At 40.2% G+C, this 23,271-nt stretch overlaps 2 protein-coding genes across 4 annotated transcripts in view; one reads left to right on the forward strand and one right to left on the reverse strand.

Moving 5' to 3' along the window:
• USP16 (ubiquitin specific peptidase 16) overlaps positions 1-6,789 on the forward strand; it is a 24,188-nt gene extending 17,399 nt beyond the window's left edge. For both annotated transcript variants that reach the window (XM_072398040.1, XM_072398047.1), the window contains exons 16-18: positions 1,042-1,128; positions 5,449-5,605; positions 5,689-6,789. In XM_072398040.1, the coding sequence (XP_072254141.1) occupies positions 1,042-1,128; positions 5,449-5,605; positions 5,689-5,813 (369 nt within the window). In that variant the 3' untranslated portion in view covers positions 5,814-6,789. The remainder of the gene's footprint in view (positions 1-1,041; positions 1,129-5,448; positions 5,606-5,688) is intronic.
• A 3,043-nt stretch (positions 6,790-9,832) lies between these two features.
• Positions 9,833-22,920, reverse strand: CCT8 (chaperonin containing TCP1 subunit 8). Of its 2 annotated transcripts, XM_072398055.1 has the most exons (16): positions 22,762-22,920; positions 19,744-19,834; positions 19,075-19,154; positions 18,221-18,370; positions 17,909-18,089; positions 17,756-17,817; positions 16,917-17,054; positions 16,186-16,364; positions 16,038-16,104; positions 15,450-15,537; positions 15,187-15,302; positions 14,069-14,140; positions 13,709-13,873; positions 12,521-12,640; positions 11,468-11,576; positions 9,833-10,052 (listed from the first exon to the last, which is right to left on the reverse strand). In XM_072398055.1, exons 1-15 carry the CDS (start codon positions 22,819-22,821, stop codon positions 11,484-11,486), a joined length of 1,662 nt encoding a protein of 553 aa, XP_072254156.1. In that variant the 5' UTR covers positions 22,822-22,920; the 3' UTR covers positions 9,833-10,052; positions 11,468-11,483. The 2 variants fall into 2 exon arrangements, with proteins under 2 accessions (XP_072254156.1, XP_072254163.1); XM_072398062.1 differs by lacking the exon at positions 11,468-11,576.
• Positions 22,921-23,271: the final 351 nt, after the last annotated feature.

The raw sequence follows: 23,271 nt of genomic DNA on the forward strand, positions 1-23,271 counted from the left end.
CAAAGCCAGAAAAGGCAAGCAGAGGACAAAGGACTAGTTACCAGTTTTGCCTGTGAACCCACCAAAGCTGAACCTTCCAAGTTTCCTGACTTACTACCATGCATCTGCTTGGTGTATTGTGTAGAGAAGACATGTTGATAGAGGCAAAGCTTTTTTTTTCCTTAATCAGTTATCATGGGAGCAAGGCCTTCCTCTACCAAGATGGTCACCATCACACAAAGAGCAGGGCATGTAAAGTGGTATAGATCAGCTGCTGGGAAATCACTGGAAATACGTGTAACTACTTTTTTTGTATTCTGCTTCCTTTCTTTTGTGCTCAAACATAGCTCTGGGCTTTTTAAAATTTCTACTTGTATCAGTTTGCAGCACAAAGTTGTGTTCTAGCCAGGATGGTTAGTGATAATGCTTAAAGCAGAGAGGGGGAAACAGCTGCTGCATCCAGGACCCTGTTCCCAGTAGCCTATTTGAATTTTTTTTGTTTTTGTACACAGATATTGAATGCTATTTACTGTTAGAATGGTCCCAGCTAATTTCTAAATGAAGTTAAAAAGGGAAAAGGTCCCAAAGCCATCAAAATGGTTTGCACAGTAAAATTGTTCCCTTGGTCCTGTAGTTTGCAGCTTGGTCACAGGGAGGAATGAAACCAGGCTGGGCTCCAGTATCATTAGGATATTTCTGCACATGCTTGCAGGAGGGGAATTCACACTGAGAACTCCTCAATGTGCTGATTTTATATCCCTGTACAATTAGCAGGCTTACAGTGGAGAGCAGTTATGTCAGAACTGACCGGAAAAGGTTCCCAGATCAAAATACTTCCAGAAAAGAATTATGGCGCCACTGGGCATATTAATCATACACATATACTAATATTTTAAAGCTGCTTTCCTGGAGTTCAGCTTTAAATAAAATGTGTGTTATTGTTTTTTAGCTTCACTCCGCATCATTGTCAGTCTAGTGTTTTGACCACGTTACTGTCTGATTTTTGTTTGCTAAGTTTCATTGGTTAAATGTGTTTCGTTTGTTTTTTTTTTCAATTCATAGAACGGTTTTAATCTTCACAAGATTAATAAACACATCAAGTTCCCAGAAGTCATTGACCTGGCTCCTTTCAGTACAGCAAAATGCAAGGTCAGTAACAATGGCTGTAATATTGCTATCACTGAATTAATGTAAATAACACCACTCTTACATTGGAAATGGATCGCTCTATATTGGTTAGATATGGCACATCAGGTCAAGGATGTTCTAGGTAGTTTGTAGAATTTATGGCTTATGGTTATGGCTTCATATAGAGGTGGATAGCAATTTGATTTCCCTATGGATGATAAAAGGGTAATAGCAAAGTAATGCTTTAGTTACTACTACTGGCAAACTATGAAACCTGATCTTTTTGGGATCTCCAGTGCAGCAGATGCAGGCGTGTTCCAGGGTCACCAAACTACTAACTAATATGATTTTAATTGGCGTTTACATTTAAGATTGCCGATTTGACACCAAAATGCTCCAGATACATAACAGAGAATACATTTGCTCCATGCAACATGCTTTGACCTTGTTGCAAAGCAGTAGTGAGAGGATGATAAATAGGATGATGTTTTACAGTGTTACAGAAATGTTTTACTTTTCCTGTCCATTGAGGGACACAGGAGGTCTTAAACCTTGGCAATGTCCAAAAACAGTCCAGCTAAGTGGTAGACAACATAGTTGGCAGCCTTGCAAATCTAAGAAACTGATGCCTTATTCTGGAAAGTCCAGGAAGCCCTTACAGATCGAGTGCTTCCTGACAGATTAGAGTAGTTTTCTACATATTTACCATGGGGGAACCCAATAAAATAACTTTCGGGTCTTCAGGTAAAACCTGCTATAATTATTATATTCACAGTAAATTACAAGAAAAGAAGCGAAAAAGAGGGATTTTGTTTTGGGGCTGAATATATTCAAAGCAAGTCAAAGATAAAAATGTAGTACATAGTATTCACAAAGTGATATTCAGTAAATATTGACAGGCCCTCTTTAGCATTAGCAGCATGCAAGGTAAGGGGGTCTTTTTCTGCTGCTAGACATACACGTCTAACTATTTGCAAACACAACAAGAAGTTATTAAAACCAGATCCTATTTTATGTAACCTTATAAGTGAAGTCTTTAGGTCTCCCTTTTCCAGACGCGTTTCACCATAAAGGCTTCCTTAGGGGAGCTTGAGTCACCTAAACTATTAGAACAGGGGTCAGCAAACTTTTTGGACTACTGGGCCATTTCAGGAGGTCAAGAAGGCACACTAGACCAGAAAAAAACAAGGTGTTCAAGGAAAGGTTTTCTATTTAAAAATACAGTACGAGCAATGGGAAACATGATGTTGCATGTTCTTGGGGACAGATACAATATCAGGTTCTAATGATGAGGAGTTCAGCAACAGATTATCATTAAGATGATTGTCAGTGAGCTGAGAGTGCAGCTTGTTCTTACTATTGCGATCACACGCTTGGCACGGGCTAACAACATTGGAAACTGAGCACGTGGCAGCTGACTGTAGAAGTCAATGAGAGTTGTGCAAGAAGTAAACTTGGACAAGAGAACGTCCGAAGCATTCAGCTCAATCAACTCCAATTGCACATAAGAAGGGGCGTTGTCAAAAGGAGTGCTAATGATCTTAAACTCTTGCGAATGAGAACGCACTTCAGTCAAGCGTGCAGAGAATTCATTCCGCAGTGTTGACAGCACACTGTTGCATTCTTCAGTGTCAACATGGGCAACATTACACTGGGTGAGGTGCGGGAAATAAACATAATTGCCCTTATAGAGCTGTTTCTCCCATAGAATCAGCTTTGCTTCGAATGCCTGCACGTAGGCTTCCATGTTCGTGATGAGCATGTCACGTCCTTGAAGCTTTGGGTTAAGTTCGTTAAGGTGAGAGCTGATATCAGTGAGGAAGTCAAACCGACAAAACCAAACCTCATCTGAAAACTTTTGAAAGACCTTGAGGACCCTGGCACTGACAAAGAAAACGATCTGCATTGCCACGACTGAGCCAGCGAACCTCAGTGTGTCAGTGCCGGCAGACAGCGGGATTGCCTTGAAACCGTTGTGTTGCTCGGGACAAATTACATCAACTGCAGCAACTATACAATCCGTTACAAAGTCTGCATCAGTGACAGGATGCATTTTCTTCGCAATCAACAGGGACACTTTATAGGACGCTCAGCACTCTCAGAAGCTTTGGAGGCCTGCTTCTTGAAGACGGATGATCCAACATCCGTGACTGCAAGCGAGCAGCCTCAGTGTTCCATATAATTTTTTTCCCGATTTATTACTGCCACCATCCCTAAAAGAGTTTAATTATGGTATTTAAATATCAAAGTATGGGACTTTAACGAAAGTTAAATGTAAATAAAATATAACAATTTTATAATATCATTTTAAAAGAAGTTTATACATGACTCCCCCCATATAATGATTCAGGGGAAGTTATATAACATCATAACATACATAGGCTGAACACATTGTACACATTACATATAAAGGTATCATCCGACATGTTTCGCAGACTAGGTCCCCTTCCTCGGGGATGTAATTAGTACAGACAATAGATGTTGTCCTAGCCCACTGCATCTATTTCAAAAACAGGGAGACCGCCATCACTTGATGCATCACAGATGATGCCGGTCTCCCTTTTTTTTGAATTACATGCACTGGTCTAGGACAACAATTTACTATGATCAAAAAGATGCTTGAATGGCAATTTTTGAAAACTTCAAGGAACAGACACTACAAATTGAACATTATGGTGGATGATACTTTTGGGATACCGCTATCTCTGTTGTGGTTTTAGCCCTGCTTTATACCTGCCTCCATACCAGGTGACAAAGTGCACTTTTAGTTGAATAGCCTTTTGTGCTGATACATCTATTGTCTGTACTAAATACATCCCTGAGGAAAGAAAGACCTAGTCTGCGAAACGCGTCGGATGATCCCTATGATGTTATATAACTTCCCCTTTTAAACTTCTTTTAAAATGATGTAAATAAAATATGACTATAAATTTAACTGCAGGTAAAGTCCTCCCATACTTTGATATTTTTGGATACCATAATTTAAGCCATAGTCTTACGCTCATCCGTGGTATAGTCTCTGTATGTGTGTGCGTGCTTGGCTTTGAAATGCCCCTCGAGATTCGACCGCTTGAAAGTGCTGTTGGTGTCATTGCACACTAAACACAAGGCTTTGTTCTAGCATTGGACGAAGAATAATTTGTTATGTACATTCAGGGTTAAAAACACAACGGTCGGGGTCAACCTTCCAGGGACTGGTAGCTGCGCGTTGCTTCTGCTCTTTAGGCATAGTAATTAGGGTTACTGTGCGGGAACTCAATGATATTGCAGAAATTCAATTAGGCCAGGACCAACAATAAATAACTAGGGAGGCATTAGGCTGGACTGGAATACTGGCTAGACCGTATCCGGCCTAAAGGCCAGAGTTTGCCGACCACTGTATTTAAAGGTTAAAAAACTTGAAAACTGTTCAAAGTGGATGACCAAGAGATAAGATTTCAATAGTACTGAAAGGAAGTGCAAGATTCGCTTGGTCGCAGATTATATGTACTTGGAGATTCTTCCATATAAGAAATAAACCCTTTGGTTGTTAGTGCTTGACTGGTGGTATACTTCCAGAAAAAAGTATTGAGTCTGTACTTAACAATCCTAGTAGTGTCCCAGCAGAAAAAGGCCTGGAACAGTGGAACAAAGCTTCCTGATTCTCAACACAATCTTTCAAACTAAAAGGGGGTTTGCAAGATAAGACTGCCAACTTTGGATCTGGTACCTGTTGTATGCATGAATACTTGAGCTCCGGAAGGAACTTTAACTCCTAAGATTTGCCTTATTGCAGACTAGAAGTTGTTTGTCTGGTGCCATATAGTGGCCCCTTATTGATACATATTACTTTATGTTGTTTTAAGGACTTTTTTTTATAAAAAATAGTTACATGTTAATATGTATGCAACAATCTTTAGGTAAATTCTGATTTAGCCAACAAACCCCTCTTTCCTTTTTCTTTGAATATATTTTGTGTTTCTCAACCAGGCGTTGGCATAGAATATTTAGAATTTAATGAGGTAGAAAACTTCTCCTTCCCCATTTTATGTTTTTCATTACATTAATGCCAATGACCAGAAGCAGATTAGCAAAATAGTCCTCGAGACAGGAGATCCTGATGATCTGACCAAGGAACACCAGCCAGGAGATTTACCTGGGTCAGCTTAAAGCCATGAGGGCTGACTTTAAAAGGCTTCATGATGAGGGCTGGTGACAGACTAAACTAGGAGCCTTGGTATGGAGTAAACGTCCACTTTTGGAATAGTGAACAAGTTGAAGTATAATCCTGGTGGTGTAAAATTGCTGATACGGTAAGCTTAGAATGGTAAACACTGAATGGTCTATATCTTGTTGTTTTAGAACATCTCTGAGGTAGAGGACCGGCTGCTGTATTCCTTGTACGGTGTTATTGAACATAGCGGCACCATGCGTTCTGGACATTATACTGCCTATGTAAAATCACGAACCCCAAATCCTCATCTGTGTGACCTTGTACTTCGAGGAGTCCTTCCTGAGGGTAAGATAAAGCCGATGATCTGGAGAGATGACTCCAATGGTGAATTGGCACTAACAATAATTGCATCTTTTATTCTTTTGCAGAGCCGAGTACAGAGTCCACAAAGGGCCATTGGTTCCACATCAGTGACAGCCAAGTACAAGCGGTGCCGCTAAACAAAGTGCTGAACTCGCAGGCCTACCTCCTGTTTTATGAAAGAATACTGTGACACATGCAGACGTATCTGCCACAATCTCTAATGCCAAGGAATATTTATTATAATGAAATTCGCCAAGTGCACCTGTCATTTACATCTGTACAGGAATAAGGGAAAGGCACAGATAGCAAGAGTTGTCCCTTACAGGGAGAAATTTGAAAGAACAAGTTAACAGGTGGCTGTTCTCCCTTCCTCTGTTTTTTACACCCCCTGACTCTAAGCACTGTAATGATTACAAAAAAACCTAATGGATGCAGGGCTTAAACAAGACTTGCAGCATTTAGAAGACAAAGCATGGAGCAATATGCAAGTGCAAAAAATCCAGTTTGCTCCTAATTACCCGAAGCAAGCTGGCAATTCTGCAATGAAATCCCAAGCACAATTGTCACTCTTACCCAAGTTCCTCCCTTCTGGACTACAGAACTCCCCAATGTTATGGAGATGAGGCATTCTGTAGGCCAGCAGGGGAGATCAAGGCAGGGCAAGTTAGGAGCAGCTGCATATCAGAGTTGTACTTATTTTTTGTTTTTGTTTTGCCCAGGAATAGAACTGGATATTTTGTGTTTTCCCCAATTATTTACTTTGTAAACACATTGTTAGATCTTAAGCATTATAATTATGAAAAAATATATGAAATACAACATTTGCCTGCTGCTAAATGACAGGTGCACTTTAAATGTACCCTTAGTGTTATTTAATGGAGGCAGCCATCATGTTTAAACTTATCTGCATTGCTTACTGAGGTCACATGACTACAGCGAACCTCATTATCAATATGGAGCCATCCTGCAAAGACTGGCTGCTTCCATTGATGGCAGACAGGTGCACATCAGTAATTTTGGAAACATGTGAAATATGTACATACAAGCACAAGCAGAGCTATTTTATTTTGAGGGACCATTTCCGATGTCTCTTTATTATCAGGCCTGAGAATTGTACATCAGTACTTATGCAATAAAATGATATGCAATCATAAGTACAAACAGAACCGGAGTTTGGAGTGTGATCACTTTGCAGAAGGTGAAATTAAAAAAGTGAGGGTTTTGGTACATAAATAAAAGTAAAAAAATTTTATCTGCCTGTACTGCTGCAAATAGGAAATTTAAGAGCTCAGGAACCCCAACTACAAATCAATACTGAAATCACCAGGGATAGTGTGTGATGAACAAGAAAAATCTGAACTCCAAGCAGAGCAAAACACATGCACAGGATTTATATAGCGCCAACATATTACGCAGTGCTGTACATTAAATAGGGGCTGCAAATGACAGACATATACAGTGACACAGGAGGAGGAGGAGACCCTGCCCAGAAGAGCTTACAATCTAAGAGTTTTTTACAGTACAAGTCAAAAGTGTTAACCAGAATCTATTTGATATTTCAGATTCAGAAGTTAACCACATTTTGCTTTGGTAACGGCTTTGCACATTTCTGCCATTCCCTCTAAAGTCATATTGAAGAGGTTGTCACCTGAAATGGTTTTCCAGCCATCCTGAAGGAGTTCCCAGAAGTGCTGAGCATTTGTTGGCTATTTTACTTTCCCTTTGTGATCCAACTTATCCCAAACTTTCTCATAGTTACATAATAAGTCTGGTTGAAAAAAGACTAGGGAAATAAACATATCCCAAATCTAAAATCGTATGGACATAGCTGATCCAGAGGCAGGCATAAAAGAAGGGAAAAAAATTCCTTCCTGATCCCACGAGGCAGTCAGATGTTCCCTGGATCAACAGTCTATTATATTTACTTTAAAGCTTTAATCCCCAGGTATTTTCTGTACTCCTAGTAAAGCAGCCAGCTTTTTCTTAAGGCAAACTATAGTAGTTGCTGAAACTACTTCCTGAGGGAGCCGATTCCACATTTTCACAGACCTTGTGAAAGAATTTCTTCCCCCCCATTCTATTAACCCCCCTAGCAGTAATCCCGAGTGTGACTCGGAGTGGATCTTACTTTCAAAAAGCGTTAATCCCGAGTCACACTCGGGGTAGCTTTAAAAAAAACTCACCTTGTTCTGTCGCTCTCCCCCTGCGTCCAGGGGTCCTGATCTCCAGCCGCGAAGTGTTGATTTAATCTACGGGATTTCCCGGTGACATCGGCACATGCGTCGGTGCGGCCTGGACTTAGCAGCGGGAAATTCGTATAATTTTGTATTGGATTCCATTCAAAATAGCTGTATTGAGGCCAATACAAAGGAATATTCATAGAGTATATATTTTATTATGTATGCTACTGTACACCTATATTACATTTTAATATTTTTTTTTACAGAATTTTGTGTTTTTTTATTTTAAGTTTATTATTGAATTAATTACATTAATTAAATATTGGTGAGTTATGCCTAAGAATTACAGCCTACAATGTAAAATAAATTTCCATGCAAAAAAAAAGGAACACTTTTTGCATGGAAATTTGCACAAAATAGAACGCTAGAGGGGTTAAGAATGTATAAACGTTGTCTGGAGTTTAGCATTAAAGACCCAGTACTACCCTTCTCATCATTGCAATGAGGATATCAACATCTATCACAGAGATTCAAGCAGAACCCTGCAAACCTGGTGCATGTTACCTGTCTTTTTTACCTTTTACAATATATAATATATATCTCTTTGGGTGGATATAAACTCAATAACATGTAATATATACACACTTCCTGTCCTAGGGTGACAACGCTTTCTGTATATCTATAGTAACGCAGCAAGCTTTCTTTGTCCCAATTTGAACCATGGGGCATCTCTCATTTTTCTCTTCTCCAGAGCACAGGGTGAGGTGCTCTGTAGTTCAGAGGAGCCCTGGACAGGATGCTTGAGCCAAGTTTACATTCACTTTTTAAACCTCTTCTTTAAGGTTTATTTGCTAAATTCCTAGTTACATTTTATTTTCTGCTACAGCAGAGAATTGTTAAGCTGCTACTTCTAAATTGTATCTTATACCAAGGCTCTGACCAAAGAGAATCTGTCCTTTCTGCTGCAGGTCCATAGACCTCGCTGTGGGGTAATAGTTTTGCTTAGGATAGTAACAAATGGCCATTACAATTTAAGGCAGAGTATCTCAATCAGGGTTCCTCCAAGGGTTGTTAGGGGTTCAATGATCAATGAGAAATTTGTGCCTCAGGTCAACACCAATGATCTTTTTGGCTATCTGTAAGATAATTTTTCCACTGCCCAGCAATGTAATTTGTATAAATTATATCAGTGTGCATATAGTAGGTAGCAATAGCTGATCTCGAAGTGTTGCTATGCAGGGACCTATAGGAGACTACCATCACTCGCTTCATTGCTTACAATAGCATCTATAAAAGCCAGCAAAGGGGTGTGGAGAATGACAAATTTTCACACCAGCTGTGTGAGAAGTAAACAGAAGTAGGCAGCTGCTGTGCAGATTATGTAGAAGTAATCTATATTGCACACTACGATAAAGCATGCAAATGCACATTTCCACTATATGGACAAATGTTTGTGGACATCGGACCATCACATCATGCGTTAATGCTTGTTGGACATAAAAAATCTGGGCCATAAACTTTTGACCTCAACCCTTCTGAACTTATATAAATAAAATAAACTGGAATGCAACATTGGTACCTGTTCTCATGAATTATCTTTTGCCTGAACTGCTTATACACTCCAAATATGTTTTTGGAAATCCATCTTAGAAAAGTGCTGTTAAAGTTTTGGAATGAGAGATTGTTGAGTTCCCTCACCCAATCCATGTCTATAGGGAGCTGCCTTTGTACAAGGGGACAGTAATGTTATAACAGAAAACCCAAGTGGTTCATACAAAGTTTATAGCACTCAACAGTCTCAGTATCCTGTAGCAGTAATAGTAGGCTTTGCTTGAGCCAGCTGAACTCGGTAATTTGGAGAGGTAACTATGTGCTTATGACCCTATTGGCTGTTATCAAATCCTCAGTGTGAATAATGTGTAATATATTGTATTCTGTTACCAAAACTATCAACCCAAGAACTGAACCGACTTTATTTGCAGTCAGCTTTGTTCATGGAAATCTGACACACAAGTCGTATAAAAACTCATAGAATGTAGTCAGGACTTTATTGTACAGTATTTTAACTTAAGTGAACAAAATCTCAAGAAGCAGCTGCAGCCATGTATGAAACGCACTGTAAGACCGTCCATAAACAGCCAAGAGAAAAGCACAGATAAATAGCGAAGGGTTCAGTCGTTCTGGTCATCATCCCAATCCTTTCTGCCTGTTGGTGCCTTTGGACCACCTGCAGGTTTTGCCATAATAATCTAATAGTGGGGAAGAAACAAAAGGAATATCATTAATATATATTATTAGTTGTGATTGTTTTCCCACAAGTTCAGAGAACTTCTCTAAATTTGTATGAACAAACTGCTCAATGACCAAGACAAATCACGTCAGCTCTCTTTAGGGAGGGGTCTAATTTTACACCCTCATAATGACATTCTAAATATCCGGTGAACTAAAAAATAAAGAACAATGCACACCAAACCTTTATATACAATTAGTAAAATCTATGACCTCTTTTTGTATAACTCAGCGTACACATTTCAGGTTAGAAATGTCATGCATTCATATTTAACACAAGGATCCCTTGTCTGTAATGGTGCCCATAGCAATCACATTGCAGTGAAAAAATGGACAAAAACCAAACACAATTCACCTATTTCAAATTCCAAAAAAAAAAAAAAAAAAAAAAAAAAAAAAAAAGGAAGAAAGGAAAGCAGAAAGAAGGAAATAAATAAAAATAAAGGAAAAAAAAAAAAAAAAAAAAAAAAAAAAAAACAAGGAAGGAAGGAATTTAAAACCTCAAAATTACAGCCACATGGCAAAAATAAAATATTCTTATCCTTGTGTTGGCTTTGTGAGCTGACTGCCAGCCAGACACTCAACTGCCTCTTCTCTGCGACTGCCCATTTGTTTCAGTATACAGGTGGAAATCATTCTCCCATAACTGCCCATTAACCCAGATGAACAGTGCTCTCCGATTCAGCTCTAAAGCTGTAGGTGGTAATTTGGTTGAAATCCCTGCAATATTTCAGAGTACAGCCAGCATTATGGTAAATATATGCTTGGCATGATCTTGTCAATCTCCCATTAGATAAGAAGGAAAAATCCTACAACAGGGTCACAGGCAGTAAGAAAAATGGACACTGGGTTCAAGCCTTCAAATTAGGATGGTAACAAGATGGCTTCTTCAAGTGCAACCATTCTTGCTTCATCAAAGTTGTCTTAAGTCTTTTAACTTGGTCTTTTTTTTATTACAAGTTTGTAGAAGCAAGAACAGTTGCACTTGACTGGCCATCTTGTAACCATCTTAAAGTGAAGGTTTGGAACCATTGTCAGTTTTTCTTGCTGCCTGTGGCCATGTTGTAAAATTTTCCTTTCTCCATACAAAACTTTTGGATGGAGTGAAGCTTTTAAAGGAGGTTTCTATACCAATGTTAGAATTGGATTCAGCAGTCCTGACAGAACATTCCAGAAGGGTCATGCAGTGCTTAGAGTGACACCGAGTTGGAATCATAATAAAGCAGCCACACAATCGGATCTCTGAGTGGCTGTGTGTTATTCTAAGAACCTTTTCTTGCAGTTTTAGTAGAACACAATCATCACACACTGAAGTCTAGGAGGTTAGTAGTGAATCCATGCAGTGTGCACTCCGTGCATTGCACAATAATGGCACCTGATCATTATGTTATCTATTTTTCTGGTTCATCCTGCCAGTCATCTTTATCCCAATGTCCTTGCTGCTTGGGGGCTCTTGGTCCGCCGGCCACTTTAGCCATTATGATCTACAATGTTTTAAACAACTCAGCATGAACAAAAAAAAACAAAAAGCAACATCTTCCCACCGGAGTTCGAAGACATCGGTTTCTTCTGTTCACCGTTCTCAATATTGTAATTAGGATTATGAAAAGACGCAATACATATAACACGCTATCATTAAGGAAAACAAATATCAACACAGGATATGCTTGAAGAATCTTCAATTATTGGCAGATTGTAAAGAAGAGAAAAGCAGCTCATTGTCCTGCACAGAGCAATACAACACCCTTTATTAGAATTAATGGAAAAAAACTCAATCTCCCTAAAACTTAACCCCAAATGTTTGCAGATGTTCTAAAAAAAAAAACACACACAAGGTGGAACTGAAAACATGAGCTGCTTTTATATAGCCAAGAACAGAAAACACTTTTAGTGATAAGTTAAACTAGGTCTGGTGCAATACATGCACATTTCCAATTGTTTTGTCTTTGCAAGTATAAATACTCATTTCCCGAAATCCAGTGAGCTTCTAAAGTTCCATAATGAGCCAACAACATTATCACCACTACACTTGGGTAGTGTCAGCCCTGTCTGAATTACACACACACTGGAATACAGAATAGCTTCTCCATAAGGGCAATTATGACATTTTGCAGGGGAGACCTCAGGTAAGGTTGTTTGGGAATTCAGTGTACTGGGGATAGCTTTGTCTGCCGACTACAAGATTTAGGTCCTGGTAAAAGAAGTTCTTATAAGTACACAGACTATAGGGTGAAGGTCATTTGCTGAATCTCTCCCCCATGTCCTGACCTGGTTATATCCCAAATGACAATGACAGCAATGAACCAGGCATCCTGATCCCACATTCCAAACCATTGTCATATACAATGGAAAAGATATGAAATAAAATGTACACGTTTGATATCAGCACACAATTATGCTGGCTATAGGGTGTTTCATTTCCACTTACTTGGTCTACTCGGAGTACAGTAACAGCTGCGTTTGTGGCCAACTTAATTCCCCAATGTTTCCCCAGGTATGTATCAAGGATGTTGCTCTCCAGCATGTCTTTTACAGCGGCGGTCTCAGCCTGCAGATTACAAAGCAACCATATGTTTTAAATCAGAATGTTCACAATGGAAATATTTAACCTCACTGGCGGTCTAATTATGTCTGTATTTTTATGTCAAAAACGGTACATTCTTTTGCAAGGCAATTTGTTGTTTAATATTGTAGGCCTGTTCTCCTTAGGAATACTTCCCGGGTATGATAAAGTTTGAAACACAAATCATAAATTATAATAACTATAAAAAAAATATTGAAATAAAAACAGAGAAATTATAAAAAAATTTAAGAGTATTAAAAATAAAAAAATAATGGGCACTGGACAAAGCTAATTGATAAACTTTTGGATTTATTTTTTATTAACTATCACTGTGATCAATATGCTAAAAGCAGATTAAAACGTAATCTGCTTTTAAATTTACTGCCAGGCCACGCCTCCCCAGCGTACCGATGCTTCACGCATAACATCAAGCCGAGCATGTGATGCAGAAGCCGGTTGAGGATCGCTGGAGGACGCCGCTGGATCTTGAGGAGCAGGTAGGATTTTTTCTATGCTACCCTGAGTGTGGCTCGGGGTTACCACTCTCGGGAATACCGCCAGGGGGGTTAAATTAATTACAAACATAAATACTGCCAGTGAACAGAACACACAGGTCCCAGTGTCTGGACTCCATGTATATGTGTATTAGTGCTGCCCTGACTCCCTGGAAAATACTTCCTAGTCCTATTCGGCTTGTTCCTACTTTCTGCTCCTTTAAAAGAACACTCAAAATCCAACGCTTCAACCTCACCTACCCGTCCTCATCGGTCTCTTAAAACCCTCACTACTTCCCACCCATACATATCTCTCCTCTTATTGTGCGATACTTCCCCCAACTCCTAGATTGTATGCTCTTCTGGGTCCTATCACTGTCTGACATTTGCAACCCCTATTTATTGTACAATGCTGCATAATATGTTGGCACTATATAAATGCCGTTTAATAATAATAATAGTATTAGTCAATGGAGGATGGAACTATCAGGAATCAGGCATCATTGACTTGTCACCCATGAAAAAGAAGCCCAACTATAAAAATATTCCACACACTTACCTCTATATCAAAGCCAAAGTTTTTGTTCCCCTCTTGATGTGTGGCGTACAATTTGGAGATCACTTCATTGGCTTTAACTCCGGAGTTTTCAGCCAAAGCTCTTGGGATAGACTCCAGTGCCTCTGCAAACTTCTTAATTGCATATTGGTCGAGTCCTGGGCAAGTCTGTAAGAGAAGACAATTCCTGTAAAAAGCAAATCTTACAGTGTGCCAAGCTGGAATTTCAATACATCCACACAGTGAAGGATCTTCAGTTATTTTGCTCAAATCTAGCAGCATTTATATTGGACCTGTAAAGGACTGTTTTTCACAACTAAAATGCAATTCTACTTTATAAACAAATTAATTGTACACAATTACCTCTCCATAAGATGTAATTTGTTTTGCCAACTCAATTTCTGTTGCTCCACCACCAGGGATAAGTCTCTTATCCTAAAAGTACAAAAAAAAAAAAAAAATTATGATTCTCACACTATACAGTGGCACTGCGCCAGTGTACACTCACTTCATACCGTTGTGAAGCAGCTTTTTGTTTAGAAAAATTCACTTTTTTGGGTGCATAATAATTGGAAAAATAAAAATGTGTTAAAAAATTAAATAGTACAAACTTTTTTTTTAAAGCCCAGACCAAACATTGTATTTAAATTTTGAAAACAGGGAAAGACTATATTTTTAATATAATGGTAATTATTTATAATATTTAGGTACTGAGAAGGTTTCCCCTTACTTCCAGTGTAATAGGAGTGGGGTATACTGTCTACCTAATTTTCTTTGTGGCACATGCCTTCTTTGCCCACCTCCCCCATTTCTTGTACATCTTTCAAAAACTCAATTACCAGTCAAAAGCTTACTAAATCCTAGATTGTAAGCTCTTCGGGGCAGGGTCCTCTTTCTCCTGTATCATTGTCTGTATCTGTCTGTCATTTGCAACCCCTAATTATTGTACAGCGCTGCGTAATATGTTGGCGTCATATCAATACAGTTTATTAATAAAATAATAATAAAAAATGTAATGATCCTAATCCGTTGCTGTGAGGGTAGAAATTTGAAAGCATTTACTTGCTTTTGAAACCCCTTTGCATTACTATAAATTACGTGCTTAACAACATGTAGGGCCTTGTGTGTGCCGAGGTGCGTTGCAATGCTAATTGTTGCTGCATCAGAAAAATGTACTTGTCTGCCAGCCCATTTAAAAGGAGTAGACTGATAATACAATGCAGGATTTACAAGACTTCTGAAATTACGTTACCAACTAACTTACTGAAACAAATGTGTGATGGATAGGAAAGTCTAAGCTACCATATTTAAACTTACTACAAGGTACTGATGTCATATTAATGAAAACTGGCATTCATCTCCTTCATTTTTAGAACAAGATAGCGGAGGCAGTTCCCAAATGTTAATTCTCACAGGCTTTCCTAATATAAATATTTAGGTGAACAAAACTACAAAAGCAAAAAAGTAATTTTTGTACATACTCTTGTGAGCACTTTGAAGGTATTGACACCATCATCCACTGCACGCTCCACGTCATCCATCAGGTTGTCAGTTGAACCTCGCACAACAATGGTTGCAACAGCCCCATCTTCTTTTTCTAATAAAACAAAAATATATGCAATAAAGAAGAAAGCTCATACAACAAAAACCAGGTTGTTCTATGCACAAATCCTGAAGCATTTCCTACAAAATCTAAATAAAAAGGAATGCCACATAAAAATCAAACTTTCACTTGTACACATACCATGTTTAAATACAACAACTTGTGTGTCTCCAACTTCAGACAAGTACACATTGTCACAATGTCCCATCTCCTCAGGAGTAGGAGCAGTCTGGAGAAGAAAAAAACAACTTCATATCATGTAGGAAACATTGAAAGTTACTTGTGTTTCTATAATAAAAACAGCAAGGCAAATCCTACTGGAGAAAATAATTCTCTCCTATGTCTTTCAACTTACAAGTTTATTGAGTTTGTCTTGTGTCATCAATATAAATATTCTGCAACCAAAAAATGCAAAACAGCGAGGTATGCAAACTGCACCTAAAATAAGTCATTTTCAGGCATTTTTTATGGTCTCGCTGGTATAAATGAACACAGCTCATGTGGTTCCATTTAAAGAAGGAAAATGACTATTGTACAAGTGACACTTAAGAACGACACTGTGAAATAAATCTTTAAATTTTTTGCTAAAATAACTAATATTTAATGCAGATATCTCCCAACAGGATATCACAATAACCCAGTCTATTGAACAGGTTATTTCACTTTACTCATTAACCAAGCAGTACTCAACCCATGTCCCCATATCACTTGTACAAGTCTGATACTTACAAGTCTAGGTAAGGCTGTTGCACAGACAGTTTTACACAATCGTCTCAGGTCCCATTTGGAGTTCAACCTATACAATCATAAGAATAGTAAGTTACCAGACAGAGATGGAACCAAAAACCAAAGCCAAAACAAATGTATCAGGTCTTACCTGACCACCATAAGGTTGTATTTGTTTGCATAGTGCAGAGCCATGTCTGCCACCTTGCCACCGGTCACTACAACATTGGCTCCAGCATTAGCCATGGCCTTCACAGTTTCTTCCATCATATTCTCTTCCCCTTTGCTGAAATCCATCAGTTCCTTTGCACTGTTTATTAGTACTGTTCCCTGTTATGAATAGAAAATTAAACCCACAAATTAGAAGGGAAATACCAAAAATCAAACCACATTTTCTCATTTTCATTATAGTTTGCCTGCAGTGAAGAATACTGTAACCAGTGTTCCACCTCTATTTACTTTATATGAAAGACATGCAAGACAATAAATAGGCAACCAGTGGTTTGGCTATGGGATATCTTATGCAAATATCAATAGGTGTTGATGGATTCAGTCAACCTGGAAAAGTGTGTGTTCCTAGGCAGGCGGCATTTGCATACAGGCCACTTAGAATAATGCCCATGTGTAATAATGAACAATCAGGACCAAAAGAAACGTAATAAATAAAAAGGGAGGGCCAGGGACAAGAAGACTTATACAGAAACATCCTACATCTGACTTCTGCATTTTTTTAACGCACACCATGAGGATTTTACAGCATGCAGTGGAAGTAATCGAGAAAAAACGAATGAAGCTAGAGACCATCCTTAACTTTATCCAGTGTGCAGACTGCAAAAGGTATCAGCAATAGAGTGTGATTTAAAAAAATATATAATACCCTACCTTTGTTTCAGTAATCACGTTATCAAAAGGACAGGAGTACACTGCAATTTTAGCATCTTTAACTGATGTGATATCTCCTTCCGCTTCTTTCTTGAAAACCATACCATGCAGTACAGAGGATGCGCACATGCCAGAGCCCTAGGAGAAAAAGTGAATAAAGTTAAACACAATTACATGATATATTCGTGGTAATCACAACATAAATAAGCAGAAAAGCCAGACACACAGTGTATCGGAAGGCAATTACAAACTATTTGGAGCCCTTTGATATGGCTAGCTCCTACTGAACTCGTTATTAGAGTTGAGCGAGTTTTTTAAACTCGTTCTCGCAGCGAATTTGGCCAGTGTAAATTTACCGATCGAGATTGAATTTTAACTTAAAATTTTTTTTTTCAAAAAAAAAAAAAAAAAAAAATAAACAGACTGTGCTATCAATGAATCAATGATCAGCTGATTGGCTGAGGAAAGGAAAATCCTGATGATGCTCAAGAGCTGGGTGATAGGGATCGCACACAGGATTCCCAGAGCTGCATGAATGAATGCAGCCCTGGAAATCCACTGCGATGCCCAGGCACTAAAGGTTAATTAACCTCTAGTGCCCGGGGATCGCACACAGGAGGATTCCCAGGGCTACATGAATGAATACAGCCCTAGAAATCCTTCTGTACTGATTTCCTGGAACTTCAGATGGGTTGGCGAAATCGGTTCGCTGAAATTTCGTGGACCCATCGGACGCCAGAGGAATTCTCGCTCATCTCTACTCGTTGTACAATAATCTGTATTTCTAGACAATTATTCCAAACCAAATGCTGTTAAAAAATAATTAAATGACAACTCACCAAGATTTTGCAGACTCGGATGTTATCAACATTGAAGTTGCCAGATTCATTGAGAATAGAAACTGTATACACAAGAATAAGGAAGTCAAAAAAAGAGGTAAAAATATAAAAGACAACAAGGTTTAATCATGAAAGAAAAGGAATTGATCTTACCACAAGCCTGAGCTATGAGCTTGGACAGGAAAGCTTCATTTCCATACTGTTTGCTCATAACTGAAGTCTGTAGGAGGGCAGCTACTTCATCAACATCACGGAGGTTCTTAGCGGAGCTACATACCAGATCTGGGAGGATTTCCAGGGCTTTCTTGGAGGCCTTTTCATAGCCTTCGATCACCTATATGTACAAAATAACGTATGAAGGGAACTTGCAGCTTCTAAATGTCTCATGTATACAGTTCACATGACATCCAGAGACACGTATCAAAGGAAATTGCACGTAAAGTAGTAAAACAGACAGATTCTGACCTCAGATACAGACAGGCCCATACGGAGAAGCTCCTCTGCAAGCTCAAGCAGGGCGCCAGCAAACACCAGTACGAAATTGGTGCCATCACCAACTTCCTGCTCCTGCATATGTGATGCCATTACAATCATCTTTGCAGCCGGGTGCTGAACCTGTAACACAAAATAAAATTAGAACACATCAGTATAGCTTTATCCTAAGCAAAGATGCTAAAGAAGAGCATGCACAACCTGACTACAATCAGAAAAGATGTACAAATGGCCGCTTATGTTGCATGAGCATACAAGTTTATGAAGTGAGTAGATACCCCAGACTATTGGAAAATAATTTATAGAGGTTGGTTGTCAACGATCACCCTACCAATTCAACTTTTCCTGGCCAACTTTAGTTTTTAGTACCTACTTCAATCATAAAATAGCAAATATTTATAAAACGGAATTGCTAAATGGTAATCTAATTTTGAATGAAACAGAATTAGGAACTAAATAAAGAGCAACCTGTATATGTGCAAAATTGTACTACACTATTACTGCATATTATAATGACATATAGTTAGCATAACTAAATTAATTTAATCAAAAGAAAAAAACTGCCAACATAATTCAGGCTTGCTTCTATATTGGCATATCTTAACATATTGAAGAACTATAAATGCCACCATGTTACCCAGCCTTTTATAAAAGGCATTTCTACTATAGGGCTAGTAATATCATACTTGGTACCGTAACCTACTCGTAAGAAAATCAAAATCTGTAGCCACAACTACACTTGTATACTTGACATGGGATGAATAGTATTATGAACTCGTACTGTAATTCTGATGATAAAAATATAAAATTCTGTGATTGCCACTAACCTCCAGCTCTCTAAGAATCGTGGCTGCATCATTCGTAACAAAAAGCTTTTCCAGGTGATTAATAACCATTTTGTTCATCCCTGAAAAAAAGAACAATATTGTTATAGAAGATCAGTGATAACTGGTTAAAAGACAGATACAAAAAAAATACAGGTGGCTCCAATGCTCAGTTTTTTAAGCTGGGTGGGAAGAAGCTGTAGGCAAGTGGCAGCCCCTGTACTGTGACCCAACTTATCAGTAACCTCCCAAAACCAGCCGGGTGGTTGCTGAAAAGTGCCAGGTGGTGCACCCGGGTAAAAGCGTCTAGGGAGAACAGTGGGTTGCTCTGCTCCGTTTACAGCTTTGGTGCCAAAACCTTATCAGGGTCTCTACAAAACAGCTCTATTCAGGTCTATGTGGAGCTGCTGTGTTAGTAAACCAAGCACAGGGGAATATTTTGGCATCAACACTAGAGGAGGCAATTACTGGAAGGAAGAGGTACAAGAACCTGCGGGAGAGACCTATTTTACAAAAGGTTATTGGGATAAAAGGGAAGGGATACAGAGAAGGTTAGGGTTAAAGCATGTGTAGTTGGACTACAAATAATTAGCTCAAGGTTATGTTTAGAGGTAAGAATTGAGTGTATACATTACCAATATTCACATCTTTAACATTCAGGGGCTGACTTACCATTTGGTCCATATGCAGTTCGGGTGGTTTGGGCAAGTTCTTTACAGGCTTGGATGTTTCTGAACACAGCCTCTTCTAAGCCAGAATAATGCTGTAAATAATACACAAATGTTATACCGCCTGCATTATACACAACACTGCCCAATGTCGGAATAAACCAGCAAAGATTTCATTATGTCGCTGCATTAATGAAAGCTTCCTGCTAATCCTTGGCTATATGTGTATATATTTAAAAAAAAATTTGAATGACCCCCAAGTTAAGTTTCTGGTGAGGGGACCACAAATTTATTTATATATTAGTTCTGGAGGTAAGGCTCTTAAAATAATCAAAGTAACATTATAAGTTAAATCTGAATCAGTTGGGTTAATAGTTTTTTTAGTAAATTACCAATAGGAGCCCTAAAACCATCCCTTTAGGGATCAGTGAGATAAACGGCAGACTTACAGACTGATAAAATGATGATTTGTGTCTTGGAGCTGGCTCAGCCCTATGGAATTGCCCAGGAACCAGGCTGGCACCATGAAATGGGAGGTCAAAAAGCTACAGCTCAAGGAACCATTAGCAACCTCTGCAGAAGCCCTAAGGTTCCACAGGAAACCATTGAAGCTCTGGCTGGTCTGGGGGGATGACGTAAGTAAACCTTACCTTACTCCTGCACCTGTGACTACTCTCCATCTACTACACCGACCCCACACAGCCATGGCAGACCCTGTGGTCTAACCGCTAACATCATCCCCTCCTATGCAAGACTATGAGCCTTGCACCGCATGCAATAATGCAGAGGCCCCGCCCACAACTCTGAGCATCTGCAAATATAAGACCGCTCCATCACCTAGAGATACAATGGATGTGGTGGGTCCTTTTCCAAAAGCATCACCCCCTATACAGAATACGATAACCAGTGAAGAGAGAGGACAACTGCAAAAGAAGAACATTATTTTAGGTCCAACTTTAAAGATCTTTTTAGCAGCAGGTGACTGCAGTCAGCTTACATTATGTTATAATGAACCTAGGTCTGGGTTCACACTAGCCATGAGGTTGTGGTGCAGTTACAGCTCCCTCATAGGAAATGTTACACTTAGCTTCTCTAGACAGCAGCTCCACTGAGAATGAATAGGGGCGGTGAAACGACTGGGGCGCTGGCAAAAGCGGACTGTATGGGACTGCTTGATCCTACGTAGACAGGTAAGACTTTAGTTGTTGGAAAGGATCTTTCACGATCAGGTCTGCGGCTCCGGCCGGTGTGCCCCCGAGCGCAGGGTCTGGAGAAGGACACTGCATGGGGGGGGTGCACTGGCCAGAGCCACAGACCATGTCTCCCGTACAGATCCCAGGCTCGGGGAAGTGGGCGGGCTGTGTCTCTGGATACAACATGCACACTCTGCCATCCCAGGCTTAGACCTGAGATGAGAGAGTGGGCTTGTTCTGGCATCATGATGTCACTATGGGGGATTCTCCCCCATTGAGTGACACCCGGCTCCCCGTACATGCACAGTCCAGATCTGGTGGCTGAAAAGGTAGCCAACCACTGATCTGGACGATGCAAGAATGAGCGCTGTACATACAGCACTGTTCGGCTCTATGGAGCGGGGAGAACGACGGAGCAGCACCCTGCTAAGTTCTCCCCCCTTCCCTTTCATTGCAGTCATTGGGCAATCTTCCAGGATAGATCCATGAACGTCGGATGAGCACTGTACACATGCCAGATACTCGTCAGATATCAGCCCTGAAACAATAATTAGATGGGAATCATCTGACGTGTGTATGTAGCCTAAGTCTCTGCAAAGCAGTCAGAAAAGTCCCCCCCCCCCCAAAACACATGAACACTCACTGATGCACTGCAGTACCAGCAGTCACCACAGTGAGCAGCATCTCATCCATGATGACCATATAAGGAGATCCCAGATTGGTGACAACACCTGGGGGCTTTAAGATTGAAGAATTACTCGGAGGGCTGAACACTCAATGCAATCTCATATCTTCTCCTTTCTAAACATGCCAGGAAAGTGTTTTTGATGAGTGCAAAGTAAAGCCTGCAAATCCTGGCAGAAATCTTGTCAGGTGACAACTCATCATTCACACTGTTTATGGACTACAGAACCGTGACCACCTGTGTTATGTAAACAAGGACGGGGGAGGAGTTCATAGCGGTCCTGTTAGGCTTCGTTCATGTTGCTGCTTCCTCATGCCAGGGAACGGCTGCATAAAGCTTCTCCCGGTAGCAACACCATAAAGAATAGATAGGGGGCAGCAGTGAGCCAAGGGGGGCTGCTGCCAAGGCTAGTTTTGATTGGATGGCAAGGTGCCAGTGTCCTAAAGCAGGTGTCACACCCTCACCCACCATTGTCCTGGTAATAATAATAATCTGGGACAGGAAGAGTGCTATTGGCAGGATCATTTCATGAAAAATGAAAACTAAAGCAGCCACCGCATGTAAAGACTGGAGAGCTGCAATATATTCCATAATAATAAATGTTTTATTGCTTATTCTCTGCCCTGTGTTACTTATATGGAACAAGAGGGGTCCCAAAGCCTAAAGAGACCCTGTCACATGACCAGCCCTGAGACTGCAGTTGTCACCTAAATGGAGCAGAGGAGCTGGGCCAGCATGGCTGTGATTAAACACTCCTATAGGAAGAAAGGGATATAATAGGGGGGAGCTGCGCAGGGAAACGACCAGATAGGGGGCCCAGAAAAAATAAAATGTGCATGAAGCCATGGCTTTATTATAGAAATTGCTTTGTAAGAATTTAGGACAGGCGTATTTTCACACAAAAAGCCCCAGATTCACCCAGGATTCACCCACCATGGCAGCCAGTCATTATGGACAGGTCCACGATGGACATGATAGATGCAACAATGATCAGTGTATAGAAGGGGCCCCTCCAGGCATCACAATGATTGCCATGGCACCCGGTGCTGTGTCACCCATGTGACAGCTATGGATGGAGGCCTCATGTTCTAGAAGCTTCCATGCGCCCCACGATTCTTCTCCTTCTTCCCCCAAATTTCCTCACCTTAGCTCCATCTTTTAGCATCTGGGCGAAGCCCGGGGCCTTGGGTACGTGCATCGCCATTAGTGCGGCTCCGGTGACCGGTGAGACGAGAAGAGAAATCCGCCACACACAGCCGGCGAGGAGACAGGAGGACAACCACAATGCACTGCGAGACAGACCCGACTAATGGAACCTAGAACGTGACAATGCAGCCTGGCGGCGGGAGTAGTGGAGGGAAGAAATACATTGAGCGAGAGGATCCATGTGATCGGGGGGCAGCTATGTGTCCTGGATAGTTAGAACTGGAAAGAAGCATGGTCAGGGCGTGAGCTCAGCATCCTGACAAAGAGAGGAGGGAGGGGGGTTAGAACTGGAAAGAAGCATGGTCAGGGCGTGAGCTCAGCATCCTGACAAAGAGAGGAGGGAGGGGGTATAAAACAATGTATATATAATATACAGAGATATAATGTATTGTATATATGTTACATGGGGAGCTCAGCATCCTGACATAGGGAGGAGGGAGGGGGTATA

The sequence above is a fragment of the Pyxicephalus adspersus genome, chromosome 1 (assembly GCF_032062135.1).
Source record: "Pyxicephalus adspersus chromosome 1, UCB_Pads_2.0, whole genome shotgun sequence".
Taxonomy (NCBI): Eukaryota; Metazoa; Chordata; class Amphibia; order Anura; family Pyxicephalidae; genus Pyxicephalus; species Pyxicephalus adspersus.